Consider the following 14,233-nt stretch of genomic DNA (forward strand, 5'->3'; position numbering starts at 1 on the left):
CTGAACGAACTGGCAGTCGCAGCAGCCAGAACCCACTCCTGCACTCATGTCTTAGTTTGTTAGCTTAATAGGTCTGTTCTTGTGTAGGCTGGTGTTTATTGCTAGTACCTCTACCTTATTCTTTTATTTGAAGCTTTATTTATACAAATAGTTAAGATCTGTTGCCCCAAATTCATATGACAAATAGTATTACAGTATTACAGCACCTCCGGGGAGAGGGGGCGGTCTAGAAATCTAAATAATAATAATAATAATAATAATAATAATAATAATAATAATAATAATAATAATAATAATAATAATAATAATAATAATTATTATTTCTGGTAGTAGGTCATCACTGTCTCTATCACTATCACTTTTCTTTCATGAATAATTACTCCTATTTCTTCTATAATAAGTTTATGTGAATATTGTAAGGTTAGATGATGGGGTGGAAAATGCTTCTGATTTCTGACTACATTAGCACCCCTACCATTGTCTGTGCTTTTCTTCTATTCATTTAAAGGGGAAACCATCAAGTAAGAATAATACTGTTGCAGTAGTAAAAGGATACAACTTGCTTAATAATTTAGCACTCTCATGAATTTGTAAATGATGTGGAATGATCTCGTTCTAATTCCTGTTATTATAATGTCTGGGGGGGGGGGCGTGTACATTTCAATGTTAAAAGTAGATTAATATATTATTGGGCATTTTATTTTCACAATATGAGAATTGGTCATAACATTGCAGAATGTTAACTTATATTTAATAATATGGTTAGTTCCTTTCCAATAGCTGTGTCTTCACACACACACACACACACACACACACACACACACTATTAAAATGATAAAGCCACCCAACCAATGATGGTTCTATGGGTCATGCAAATTAAAAACACTTATAAATAAAAAGTAAGAAAAAATGGTTATAGCCAGGGACAATTGACAAATTCCAACAATACTTACATTGCTGTGTAAGTGTCTCCATTCAGGTAGATATACACTCCACCTATCTTCAAAGCAGAGCAGGGTAAAAGCTATTTAAACCCTGGGCTAGGGAGGATACTTTTTCAAAGGGCAGTTGCTGCAACAGAGAAGGCATCCTTTCAAATTCCATCAAATAGGATTGCTTAATAGATAGGAATGGGAACATGATACTTTGTAAGAACTTAGAAGTTGGACAGAAACAATGGGAGAAAGACTCTCCATCAGAGAGTCAACCCATGGCATAAAGAGCTTTGTAGGTGACATCAAGGGATGCGGTGGCTCGGTGACTAAGACGCTGAGTTTGTCAATCAGAAAGGTCGGCAGTTTGGCGGTTCGAATCCCCAGCGGAGTGAGCTCCCGTTACTTGTCCCAGCTTCTGCCAACCTAGCAGTTCGTAAGCGCATAAAATGCAAGTAGAAAAATAGGAACCACCTTTGATGGTAAGGTAACAGCATTCCATGTGCCTTTGGCATTTAGTCATGCCAGCCACATGACCACAAAGAGATGTCTTCGGACAGCTTTTTGGCTTTGAAACTGAGATGAGCACTGCCCCCTAGAGTTGGGAAAGATATGCGAGGGGAACGTTTACCTTAGGTGACATCAAGCACCCTTAAACACACCCACAATTTCTTTAATAACCAATGCAGCTTGTGCAAGGGAGATGATCACATCACCATAGCTCCTTGTGATGCAATAGCAAGCTGGCACCTGAAGGCCTGGATCGTGATCAGTGCTGCGATAGCTGGAACTTCAGAAACTGATCATATATTCATTTTTTTCAGCAAACCATAACTTTGAATGGACACTGAATGAATGAATGGACGTAACCTGAGGACTACCTGTATTCTGAAGTAGCTAATAATTAAAGTTGTGGAAACCAAAGAATAATCCGTAAATGCGTTATCAACAAGAATAAAATATATATTCATTCAGAGGAAGCTTGCAGTATGAGATGTAGACTGAAGAAAGCACATTTCATATGAATGCCTTGTAGAAATTAACCTTTAGAAATTAACCTTTAGAAATTAACTTCTGTTTCTCTTATGTTTTATTGGCCATATGGGCCTTTTCTCTATAGTTAATTTTTAATTTTGCAAAGAAGTATAAAAATATACTTGGTAGATGGAACATTGCCAGGCTAAATCAGAATTCCCAGATTAATAAAATACAACAAACTTATTCACTATTGTATATTTTCAATGAAAAGGACAAGAAAATTGACATGCAAAATAACTTATTTTCTTTCATTAGTTATCACTTATTTGTTCAGAGCTGTTATGTGTAATTGTTTTCATAGGGCTGTTGTTACAGAAACCGAGATTGTTTAGTGTTACTGAAATTATATACTTTATTTCAGTAGCGTTTAAACATTTTTATCCTTATCTATATTTATCCAATTTCTTAAACAGGTATCCCACATTCATCAATCTCTTGTATTTTTCCATTTCTCCTTTTATATTTTGTAGTTTTACAATATATTATTCTTAACTACATGTTCTTTTACTTTCTAATGCTCATTGTACCCCTTTTATTTCAGAAATCAGTTCTGTTATTTTTAAGGAGAATTGGATTAATTCAGCAACTCAACATGATAGCATTCTATGTTACTAATCATTTATTTTGTCTTAATAAAATTAAAGTATTCATACAGTGCAATGAAAATCTCTAGGTACCTTTGCTTCTTGCAAGTATCTCCGGATTTCTCACCTATTCCTTGAGAGAGTTGATTTGCTCACTAAGTGCAATCTTCTAATTTTGGCCAGTAGGCAAATATTTTTCCCCCAAATACAATGCAAAGTCCTGTTTATCATCTTTAAAGCTTTTGAATGGCATGGGGCCAAATTATTTTCAGTACTGTCTCTCCCAAAGGGAATCTTCCCCTTCTACCAAATTAGATAAAGTGGGCATGCTCCAGGTCTCTTCTTTTAAATGTGGTATCTAAAGTGACCTAGGAAAGTTGCTTCTCTGTAAGTGAGGCCTCATTCTTTTAACCTCCTAGAACTGTGATGGCGAACCTATGGCACACATGCCACAGGTGGCATGTGGAGCCATTTGTTAGGGCACGCAAGGTGCTGGCCAGCTAATTTCAGCCTTTTTTTGAGGCCTTTTTCGCCCTCCGGAGGCTTCCTCGAAAAACCGGCCCATCCAGAGCCTTTAGGGGAGCTCCTGAGGCCTCCGGAGGGCGTCCGGGGGGGGCTGTTTTCACTCTCCCCAGGCTCCTATAAAGCCTCTGGAGTGGGGGGGGGGGTGCTGGTCATGCGCATAGCATTATAGGTATGGCACATCAGCGCACGACCCCCACTGTGCTCCCCCCACTTTTGGCACGGGAGCCGAAAAAGGTTCACCATCACTCTCCTAGAAAGCCTCAAAAAGCTTGCACTTTCCCCAAGCCTAGAGTTTAGATGAGAGTGGAGCTCAGAGAATGTAATTGTTTATATATTAAGAAATGCTGATTTGGAGCACTGTGAATTTAAAAAAAAATGCCTTTAATATTTTCTTTGAAGCTTATTATTGTTTCTATGAGTGACCAAGGTTTTTGTACATAAGATGAGTAGCTAAGTATTTCTTAGATAGATGGGCATCTATCCATGCATCCATGCATCCAGCCCATCCATCCATAATTATTTACATGTCTACATATTTCTGAAATACTAACAAGCTCTGGAAAAAAATTCAATTCAGCACTATTTTGGGAGTTTCCAACTTTATTTCAGATAATTTCTTCTTTTGACCAAATCTTATCTGCAGCATATACTCAATATGAGTCTAAATGGTCTTCATGAACTGTTTCATAAATGTTATTGATCTTAGCCTGTAATGTGATTAGAATGTATAAATTTTATGTACATTATAGACAAAATCAGAGCTAAAAAGCTTATATCTCTTCTGCCTCATATAGAGAGTGGAAAGTAGATCCTATATTTGATAATCCACAATTTTCAATGTACTGTATATATAATGCAGATTGAAAATCATTTAATCTACTTCTGGAATACAGGACCTGTCAGTCACCCCCAAGATTTATAAGTCGTCCCATACTTTTCTGTTTTTCAGATAAAGAAATATACTTGAAATGTTATGGAAAAGAGGTAGTCAAAGTATAATAGAACCATGGAAACATATCTATGGAAATGATATGAACTGAAAATGCAGGGCCCAGGTTATGGAAGCAGTGAAGCAGTGAAACAGAATCAGGCTTGCTTAATACTTCCATTGGAGACTAGCAAGAAAATCTAGGGGTTTAGGCCACACTGGGAAATTAAAAAAACATCTCAGAAGGCAATGATGCATTTTCTCCTATTGCTGCCAAGAAAATATTTCTATGTCTGTAAAATCACAGGAGTTAAGTATTGTCTTCACAAAAAAAAAAAGCTTTATTAATGTTAGGATTGCTGAGAGGATTGTTAATATTACCAGCAAAGTGAATGTTACGTACTCATTCTCTTCTTAGGAAAACTTTGTAACCTGGAGGTCACCTAATTTATTTTTTCCGTAGAATGGATGCATATCCTCATAATATATTTTCTGTTCCGTGTAGGCTAGCTTCTCATAATAGAGACAATAGAGTGGAATGGTGTGCATTTATTGCTTTCAGATTTTAGCCATTACCTTCAAGGGAGGAAGCACTAGGCTGAAGGTAACACCAGGCTCTGTTAATTCATCGCATGAAAACAACAACCAAATTGATCTTCATTAGGATAATGCATCCTAACTTTTTTAAAAAATAAACTCAGTATAATTTTTTTTACATTTTTTGGGGGGTACTCTTACATATATACGAATATTTATCTACAATTTTTTTTTTTGGGTGCGTGCAGGAAACTACACCAACAGTTTGAAATGTATAAAGAACAGGTGAAGAAAATGGGTGAAGAATCTCAGCAGCAGCAACAGCAGCAGCAGCAGCAGCAACAGAAGGGCGATGCTCCAACCTGTGGCATTTGCCACAAAACAAAATTTGCCGATGGCTGTGGCCATAACTGTTCATATTGCCAAACTAAATTTTGTGCACGTTGTGGAGGACGAGTATCTTTACGTTCAAACAAGGTATGTACATGTTATATAAACTTTTATTCTGACGTTGATTATTTCATTTGTCTACCACTTTTGCAAGTCATATTTAAAACACTTAAACATATCAACAAAAATGAACACGTAACTTACAAATAACACAGGAACTAAATGTTCCATCGCACAGCAGATACCTATCGGTGCATCTTTATTGTTTCCCATCCTATACATTCCAGTTTTACATTCCTTTTCATGTACTATTCCTTATTTGTTTATGTTTAGCCGTTTATATTAGACTATCATATTGCCTTTAATATATTGTATATATTAAATATAGTACATATTTTTCTTACATTAGTGTATCTTAACTTATCTTTCCTACCCATTTTCTTATCGCTATATCCTAATTCTTCTACTATACATTACTTTTACATTTCCCTATTTCTTATTTCTATCATCTACCCATTTGTACCATTTTCCCCAAACTGAATAGTATTCTGATTCCTCCTTTCCTTGAATTTCCTTTGTCAATTTGTAAGACCCACACGTTAATTGGCATACTTGAGACTGCACTACATATTGTAATGGGTGGGCCCAAAACAAAATTTGATTTCATTCAGAGATTGCTAAAATTAAATATATTTATTACTAAGCAACCTGTGACCCTTGGTTCATCATTTCAGAGGTAATTCTTCATCAAATTCCTCCATGCCTTCAACATCAGCAGAGCTGCTAATATCCTGCCTTCACTGGAAAAAAATCTTTAAAATGTAGGGAGATTTTTTCTGCCTTAAAAATAGCCCATGTTGAACTGTTTAGAGTTGTCAAACACCAAGAGTTGACCTCAGGAGATATTTTATGATATATTATGTGATAAAATACTTTATGATACCTTGTTCTCTTGAAAATAAGACCTCCCGGATAATAAGCCCAATCGGGCTTTTAAGCGCATGCGCTAAATAAGCCCTCCCCCCAAAATAAGCCCTACCCAACAATATTGCAACACAGCAGCAGCCCTGAGGTGACCATGCTCGCCCCCTCCTGCACCTCAAAAATAATAAGACCTCCCCGAAAATAAGGCTAAGCGCTTATTTTGGGGGTCAAAAGAAAATAAGACCCTGTCTTATTTTCAGGAAAACACGGTAAATTTTAAGAACGTAAAATATTTTATAAACTTTGCCAAATTCCATGGGACTCATGGGTCCCAAATTTTACACATATTCAGTCAGTTTTCCATTTGAGGTACTGTATTTTTTGGAGTAGAAGACGCACCGGAGTATAAGATGCACCAAGGTTTTGAAGAGGCAATTTTTTAAAAAAGTAGGTAGGTAGATAGATAGAGGGTTAGAGAGGGAAAGAAAGAGAGAGAAACACAGTAGGTAGGTAGGGAGAGAGAGGGAGAGTGTAGGTAGGTAGGTAGAGGGTTAGAGAGAGAACTAGAAAGAGATAGAGTGGGAGAGAACTACAGTAGATAGGTAGGTAGGTAGGGAGAGAGTGTGAGTAGGTAGGTAGATGTTTCCAGGTGTATTTATCCATGTGCTGGAGAAGAAAATGGCTGACAATCTGCAGCACCTAAGACTTTGTTTCTGCTGGCACAGCGCTTGATCAATCTAATTCTAATCAATCAGTTAAAGAGCTTTCCAAAAGAAAAAAAAAGAAAACGGGCCTGTTTTCTGTCAAAAATATTGCATGCATAGCCTTATGGAGGCTTATAGAGTGCTGCTGGGAGTTGGGGGGGGGGGCAAAGCAGCCTGTTATTTGCTCATTTCGGCACTCCCCAGCCCCCAGGAGCTCTCTGAAAGCCTCCATAAGGGTATGCACAGCCATTTTGGTGAAGGGGCGGGGCTTCGGGAGGCAAAAAATGCTGTATTCGGTGTATAAGATGCACCCAGATTTTCACCCTCTTTTCTGAGGAAAAAAGGTGTGTCTTATACTCTGAAAAATATGGTATCTTGTTTCAAAAAGTTTTGCCTTTATGATGCTCTGTTCTGTCCAGTTAAATTTTACAAATACAAATAATTTTAGTAGTATATATTTAGTAGCTTGGATGAGGCCAATAGGCACTGAGTCCAATTTCTAAATGGATTAAAATGACTTTTCTAATCCCTATGTATTCAATTGAGTGTGGTGGCTCAACAGTTCCCACGTCACCTGGAGGAATCTGATTATCTAGACCCGCGCCAGTCCGGCTTCCGACCTGGGCACAGCACAGAGACGGCCTTGGTCGCGTTGGTGGATGATCTCTGGAGGGCCAGAGATAGGGGCTGTTCCTCTATCCTGGTCCTGTTAGATCTCTCAGCGTCTTTTGATACCATCGACCATGGTATCCTATTGCGCCGGCTGGAGGGGTTGGGGGTAGGGGGCACCGTGCTGCGGTGGTTCCGCTCCTACCTCTCTGACCAGATGCAATGTGTGTTGGCAGGGGAGCAGAGGTCGACCCTGAGGCCGCTCACTTGTGGGGTGCCGCAGGGGTCGGTCCTCTCGCCTCTCCTGTTCAACACATATATGAAGCCGCTGGGTGAGATCATCCGTGGTTTCGGGGTGGGATACCATCTGTATGCTGACGATACGCAGCTGTACATTTCCACCCCGAACCACCCCAACGAGGCCGTCGAAATGATGTCCCGGTGTTTGGAAGCCGTACGGGTCTGGATGGGAGACAACAGACTCAGACTCAACCCCTCCAAGACGGAGTGGCTGTGGCTACCGGCCCCCCGGTTCAACCAGTGTACTCCATCACTGGCCATCGGGGGCGAGCAACTGGCCCCCGTGGAGCGGGCGCGCAATTTGGGCGTCCTCCTAGACGCCCGGCTGTCTATGGATGACCATGTGGCAGCCGTGGCGAGGGGGGCGTTCCACCAGGTCTGCCTGGTGCGCCAATTGCGCCCCCTATTGGACCGGAATGCCCTTCGCACAGTCACTCACGCGCTGGTGACGTCCCGTCTGGACTACTGCAATGCTCTCTACATGGGGCTCCCCTTGAGATGCACCCGGAGACTACAGCTGGTCCAGAATGCGGCCGCGTGGGCAATTATGGGGCGAACGAGGTTCACCCATGTAACACCTCTCCTGCGCGAGCTGCACTGGCTCCCTGTGGTCTACCAGGTGCGCTTCGAGGTGTTAATCACCATCTTTAAAGCACTCCATGGCACAGGGCCTAGTTATTTGCGGGATCGTATCCTGCCCCATACATCCCTGCGACCAATCCGCTCTCACAGAGAGGGACTCCTCCGGGTGCCGTCCACTAGGCAGTGCCAGCGGGCGACGCCCAGGAGTAGGGCCTTCTCTGTGATGGGCCCAGCCCTCTGGAATGACCTCCTCCCAGATATCAGGATAACGACGGATCTCCGCTCCTTCCGCACGAAACTCAAGACCCACCTGTTCCAACTAGCTGGCCTGGCTTAATCAGAACTTCTAACCTCCCTGGCAAATTTTAAACTGTATATTTAAATCTTTTGGGTATTTTAATTGTTTTAATTGTATTAATTTTATTGTTATTTATTTTAACTTTGTGGCTTTTACTTTTTGTATTGTTAATTGTTGATGTATTTACCTCCTCCATGCCACACACCTTTATATTTGATTGTACGTCGCCCCGAGTCCCTTCGTGGAGAGGGCGCGACTGATAAATTGAATCAAATAAATAAATAATAAATAAATAAATAAAATAATTATATTCAGCTTTAGTTTTCCCCTTTTTATTAACATTCAACATTATGTGGTTACTTTCACCCAATATTCCTGCTACTTTAGTTTCCTTGACGAAGTAAATAAAATGTACAATGTTTATTTTCAAATCAAGGATAACTGATTCTCTTGTATCTTCCTCCAAACTCCAAGGGAAAAAAAGATTATAATTACTTCTCAGTCATGTGCTTAATTCTCTCCATCTGTCACCTTCTGTCAAGGTGTTGACTAGAAGGCTTAAATATCACCTTCCATATTATTTCATCATTTTTTATATTGACTTATATCTATTTATTTGCAAGTTTTGACTAAATGTGCAGGCAGTTATTAATTACTTTGTATCATACAAACAACAGCATATTTTAAAGTGTTGCTCTGCTTTTAATTGTTTATTTATTCCTGCTAGTCTATGATTCTAAACACTCTGAGTCCAGAAATATCCATGATATATTTCCTTACTAAACAGAGATATAGAAGGAGCCTGGCTGGGCAGAAAATCAGTGTGTGTGTGAGAGATTTCCAACTTCCTGTCAGCATTCCCATGTGCTTTCCTTGTGGAAAGCTGGCAGCGAGCATTGGAAACCCCATTCCCTCCCCTCCCCTCTCCTCCCCTTCCCTTTCCCTTCCCTTCCCTTCCCTTAAGTAGCTGCTACTGGGTGGGGAAGGGAGCAAGAGAATACACAAAAGGCCAGTTCAGCCCAAGTGCAGATTAACTTGAGAAAGGTGCAACTTTCTCCATTTACTTTCCCCCTGCAAGTTTCACACATGCAAATACTTTGATAATGGGAATATGGCAAGGAGCATCAACAATTATATCCATTTGTTCTATGTCCCCCAGCAACCTGTGGAAAGCTATCAAGAAACATTAAAAATAAGGATCACATGACCATGGCTGAGTATAGCACACCAGAGTGCTGAACAGCAGTGGTGTAGCACCACTGAAATGGTAAAAGAAATATCCCCAGATTTCATTTTCTCAAGAGTAATTGTCCTGGCATTCTGTATGTTAGCTCACTTAAGATACTTTTTTTTTAAACAGAGTTTTTCCCTATGATGCACTGTTTCACCCAGCTGAATATTATAAAGTATTCAACAGTTACAAGAATTTTAGGAGTATTTAGATGTATGCATCTATGAACAAATAAATATATATTCCATAATTGCGATCTAACAATGAACTAAACTACTGTATTGCCATATACAGTTGTCGTCCCCCTGCCCCCACATATGATGGTTTCTATACAGTGGTGGGATTCAGCCAGTTCGCACCTATTCGGGAGAACTGGTTGTTAACTTTCTAAGCAGTTCGGAGAACTGGCTGTTGGAAGAAATCTCCTTTTGTTTTTTTCCACTTTACAGGGATAAGGCAGGCAGGAAGGAAACATTCTGATGTTGTTTCTAGCCTCATCTTTATTGCCCTGCTTACAGAAACTGCCTCTCCAGTTAACCCTGATTACATTGTAACAGCTAAGGCGAAACGTGAATGACATTGAGTGGGCCACACCCACCAAGTCACATGACCACCACCACTGCCTACCCAGCTGGTCATTAGGGCAGAGAACCGGTTATTAAATTATTTGAATCCCACCACTGTTTCTATACCTATCAAAATTCTTACTTACTTTCATCATTGGGATATATTTAAGGACTTTCTCACTCACTCATGGTTGTTTTGTATAATAATTTTATTACTAGGAGCCGTGGTGGTGCAGTGGTTAGAATGCAGTATTGCATGCTAATACTGCTTGATTGCCAGCAGTTCGATTCTCACCAGGCTCAAGGTTGACTCAGCCTTCCGTCCTTCCAAGGTCGATAAAATGAGGAGCCAGATTGTTGGGGCAATATGCACTTTGTCAGCTCCTTAGAGTGGGCTATAAAGCACTGTGAAGCAGAATATGTCTAAATGCTATTGCTATTATTACATACTCCAAGATATGTTTAAATCTGTTGAGATCTCAGCAGATTTTTCCTTTGAAAACTAGATGTGAATTACAAAATAATGATGCATTTTGTAATACTTTTGATTTGAATTTGAGGAGTAGGAGAAGAGTACTCTATGATTACTATATAACAGTTACAAATGCATCTCTTGAAATAGATCATGGCTATGTCATTTAAAGTGCTGGTTGAGACAAGTATTTGGAGGCAAGTCCCTGTCCCAGTTTATTTTGGTAGATATACACCTCCCCTGTACAGAAAATACAGCTTCTGATCTGACCTATTGTGAACTCCCATGCCACTCTATATATGATCAAGGAAAACCAGTGGCTGAAATTAAGTGGCAAAGGAAGTAGTGTGAGTTTCCTCATTCTGCTGCTTTACACTGGAGTCCCTGACAAAAGAAAGATTTATCAGCCTGATAGAATTTAGGATTACTATTACGAGTGTAATGTAATATTAATGATTGTAAAAATTGAAATTAAACTTGAAACACTGACACTGAAGTAAAAATTTTGGAAGACCATGAAACTTGATTCCCCCCCTAACCATTGGGGGAGGATGAGTTTGGAGTCTAGGGGGACTGTTGATGTATTATAGAGTGTTGGGTTGGGAGCAGTAGTGGATTTCGGCTCCTGTTTGCAACAGGTACGCTGCAACGAGAGCCGGGCATGCACCATGAGCATGCACGCTGCGCATGCATGTGCACCTACCAACTGTGCACTCCAGCTGCTCGGTGGAGCATTGCACAGGCGCCATATTCTGCACGTGCATGCACAGATAGCCCGTTTCCTTCAAATGCAGGTAAGGAACGAGGATGGGCGAGCGGGCCCTCCAAAGCGCTGTTCCGGTACGGTGGCTGCTGCTTCTGGCAGGCACTGCTACGCATGTGCCAGGGCATGCCGCCTGCCACCCACCACTGGTTGGGAGCCAGATTCTTGTCTGGCTTATTGTGAGCTACCCAACGTTTTGGCTAATCACGTAGGTTAAATAAACAACCATTCTCTTAAACCTAAAACGTGATTTAAAAAAAATTACAGATACTTGTGTCTTGATTAAAAATGTTGACTGATTTGACAGATCAGATTTTGTGGGTTGAAATTGAGGGTGGCATGAAATTTGCACAAGAAAGCAATATTAAAAATGAACATTTAAATTCAGCAAAGTAAAAAGCTAATGGTCCTGGTATTGGTATACTTGAGTTATGACAGCAGTTGGGACCAGAATTTCTGATACTAAATTAAGGTAAAGGTTCCCCTTGCACATATGTGCTAGTCGTTCCCAACTCTAGGAGGTGGTGCTCATCTCTGTTTCAAAGCCGAAGAGCCAGTGCTGTCCAAAGATGTCTCCGTGGTCATGTGGCTGGCATGACTAAACGCCAAAGGTGCACAGAACTCTGTTACCTTCCCAGCAAAGTGGTCCCTATTTTTTCTACTTGCATTTTTACATGCTTTCGAACTGCTAGGTTGGCAGAAGCTGGGACAAGTAACAGGAACTCACTCCATTACGCGGCAGTAGGGATTTGAACCGCTGACCTTTCTAATCGACAAGTCTTAGCCACTAAGCCACCACGTCCCTTGATACTAAGTTATAAGGTTGTAAAGAGTGACTCCAGTGACCCCATTACTTAGCAACTGTAATCCCAGCAGTTTTTCTTGCTGTTGTTAACCAGATCCCACCGATGGTTAGTTGAGGACTCCTGACCTGGTGCCTCCCAGTCCCAAACTTCAATAAGGAAAAGCTTCCCCCATCTACCTATTTCCCCCCATCTCTGCTATTTGGGCCACCTGCTTACCTGCTGCCACTAGCTGCCACGTCACTCAGCCCTACCTACTGCCAAAATGCAGGCATGCAAAAGAAGGCCCTGATTGCACCAGAGCAAAAGGAGGCCCTAGTATGCTGTAGCTATCCTTGCTCAATTATAGATGCGCTTTCACATTTGAATTGTTTAAGAAAATTGAGTAAATGCTATCTGAATCTAATATTTATTTAATTTGCCAATAAACATTGTCCATTCTGATTCCTACTTGCCTGTTTTCTTCCATATCTCTCTAAAACCAGTGACAGCCAGTTACGTCTATAAAAACAGATGCAAATACTTAACTTTTAAGAAAAATAGCTAAGAGATATACATATGCTTTATTTCTCTTTGGCTGAAGGATCAATAACATACAGAAATGGTAGCTATTTCACATTAATACAAGATAATCTCCATTATATTATTTTCTTCTTGTAATGATCTTGGAAAAAACTTTTTTTAAAATTAATGAGATCACTTACCTCATATTATATTTTGTTAATTTGGGTCACAGTAAGTATGTCTATGTGATGCATCAAGGCTTGGCTGGAACTACCTTATCCATGGATCCGGTGACTGTTTTGCAAATTGAGAGGTTATAAATTAGCCTGTCATAGATTAACTCGCTGTCCTAGATTTGGGTAACACAGGACACTATGATTAAAAATAGGTTAACTTGAAAGTAACCGTTTAAAACTTATTTTGGCAAAAGAAGTGGTTTTATTTATTAGGTATATTCCTTTTTTCATTCAGGAACTCAATATCACCGTTAAGACATTATGTGAATTCCTATCATATGAATTCTACTAATATATAAACTTTGGAGCCAGGGCAATGAGCAAAAGAAATTAGCAAAAAAGACACAAACCAACTCTGGAGGTTGAATGTTAAAATTATATTAGTTTGTTAAGGGCAATGACTCTGAGATGATACTTAAATTATTTGATTGATATACACAGCAAAGTGAAGGCTCTAACTCTACCATAACTTTATAACTTATAAATGTTATAACCTAGCGGAAGCATAGGTTATAACCTAGCGGAAGCATAGGCTAAAGTCTTTTCAGTTCTACAGCCAGAATGGTGTTTGACTGTTAAATTGTATTTGCCACCTGGTGAGGCATTCTGAAACAATATCAAATGTTGTTAGGTTTCAGTCATATGCCTTTATAAAAGTTAGCTAAGCCGTTGTTTTAACCACAGGTGTGTAATAGCACACCTAAGAGTCTTTTGAGTACAGTTGGGCTTCATGCCACAGTAGCAGGCTATTAACATTTAATAAGATAGACTTGGCTTCAGCTGCTGGAAAGCCGTCTGAGGAATAGATAGATTGCTAGATAGATAATGAAGACATGAGAATAAAGTTGAATGTATCTAGCCTTTGCCTGGGCTTTGTGATTAGAATTTTGTCTTGACAATTCCTATAGAATATAGCTGGTACTTTAAATTTGGGAATTACTTATAAGTCTTTGCTTGCAAATGGATATCCTCCTTTTCTTGCTTGAAACAGTAATTAATACTTAGAGCAGCCTCTTATTTACCTCCTGTATTTAAGAGAAAACTACCTATGAAGAATAGGTTTAAAAGAAGCAATTTAGGCTTAAATTCACTAAGTCTGTAAAATGACATTTCTATTTTTTAAAAATAAAATCCTGTAAAGGAATAATTACAGTTGCAATTGCTTTAATTATCAAGAGATGCCTTCGGTCATGATCCACAAGATCAAGAAAAAAGAAAGGAATTCAGGTAGTTATCCATTTCTTAATTTGTGTGGACTGATTTTTGAGGGTGAATGTTATGAATTAGCCGGTCTTTAATATTAGTAA

The 14,233-nt window shown here is 39.7% G+C and overlaps 1 protein-coding gene across 1 annotated transcript in view; it reads left to right on the forward strand.

Annotated features, from left to right (window-relative positions):
• The window catches only part of RIMS2 (regulating synaptic membrane exocytosis 2), a gene marked incomplete at its 5' end in the record, with an annotated part of 310,377 nt that overhangs the window by 43,784 nt on the left and 252,360 nt on the right, over nt 1-14,233 (forward strand). Inside the window, one exon of the mRNA XM_081953026.1 lies at nt 4,793-5,021. Within this exon, the coding sequence (XP_081809152.1) occupies nt 4,793-5,021 (229 nt within the window). The remainder of the gene's footprint in view (nt 1-4,792; nt 5,022-14,233) is intronic.

Source organism: Natrix helvetica (genome assembly GCF_964273705.1).
Source record: "Natrix helvetica genome assembly, chromosome: 4".
Taxonomy (NCBI): domain Eukaryota; kingdom Metazoa; phylum Chordata; class Lepidosauria; order Squamata; family Natricidae; genus Natrix; species Natrix helvetica.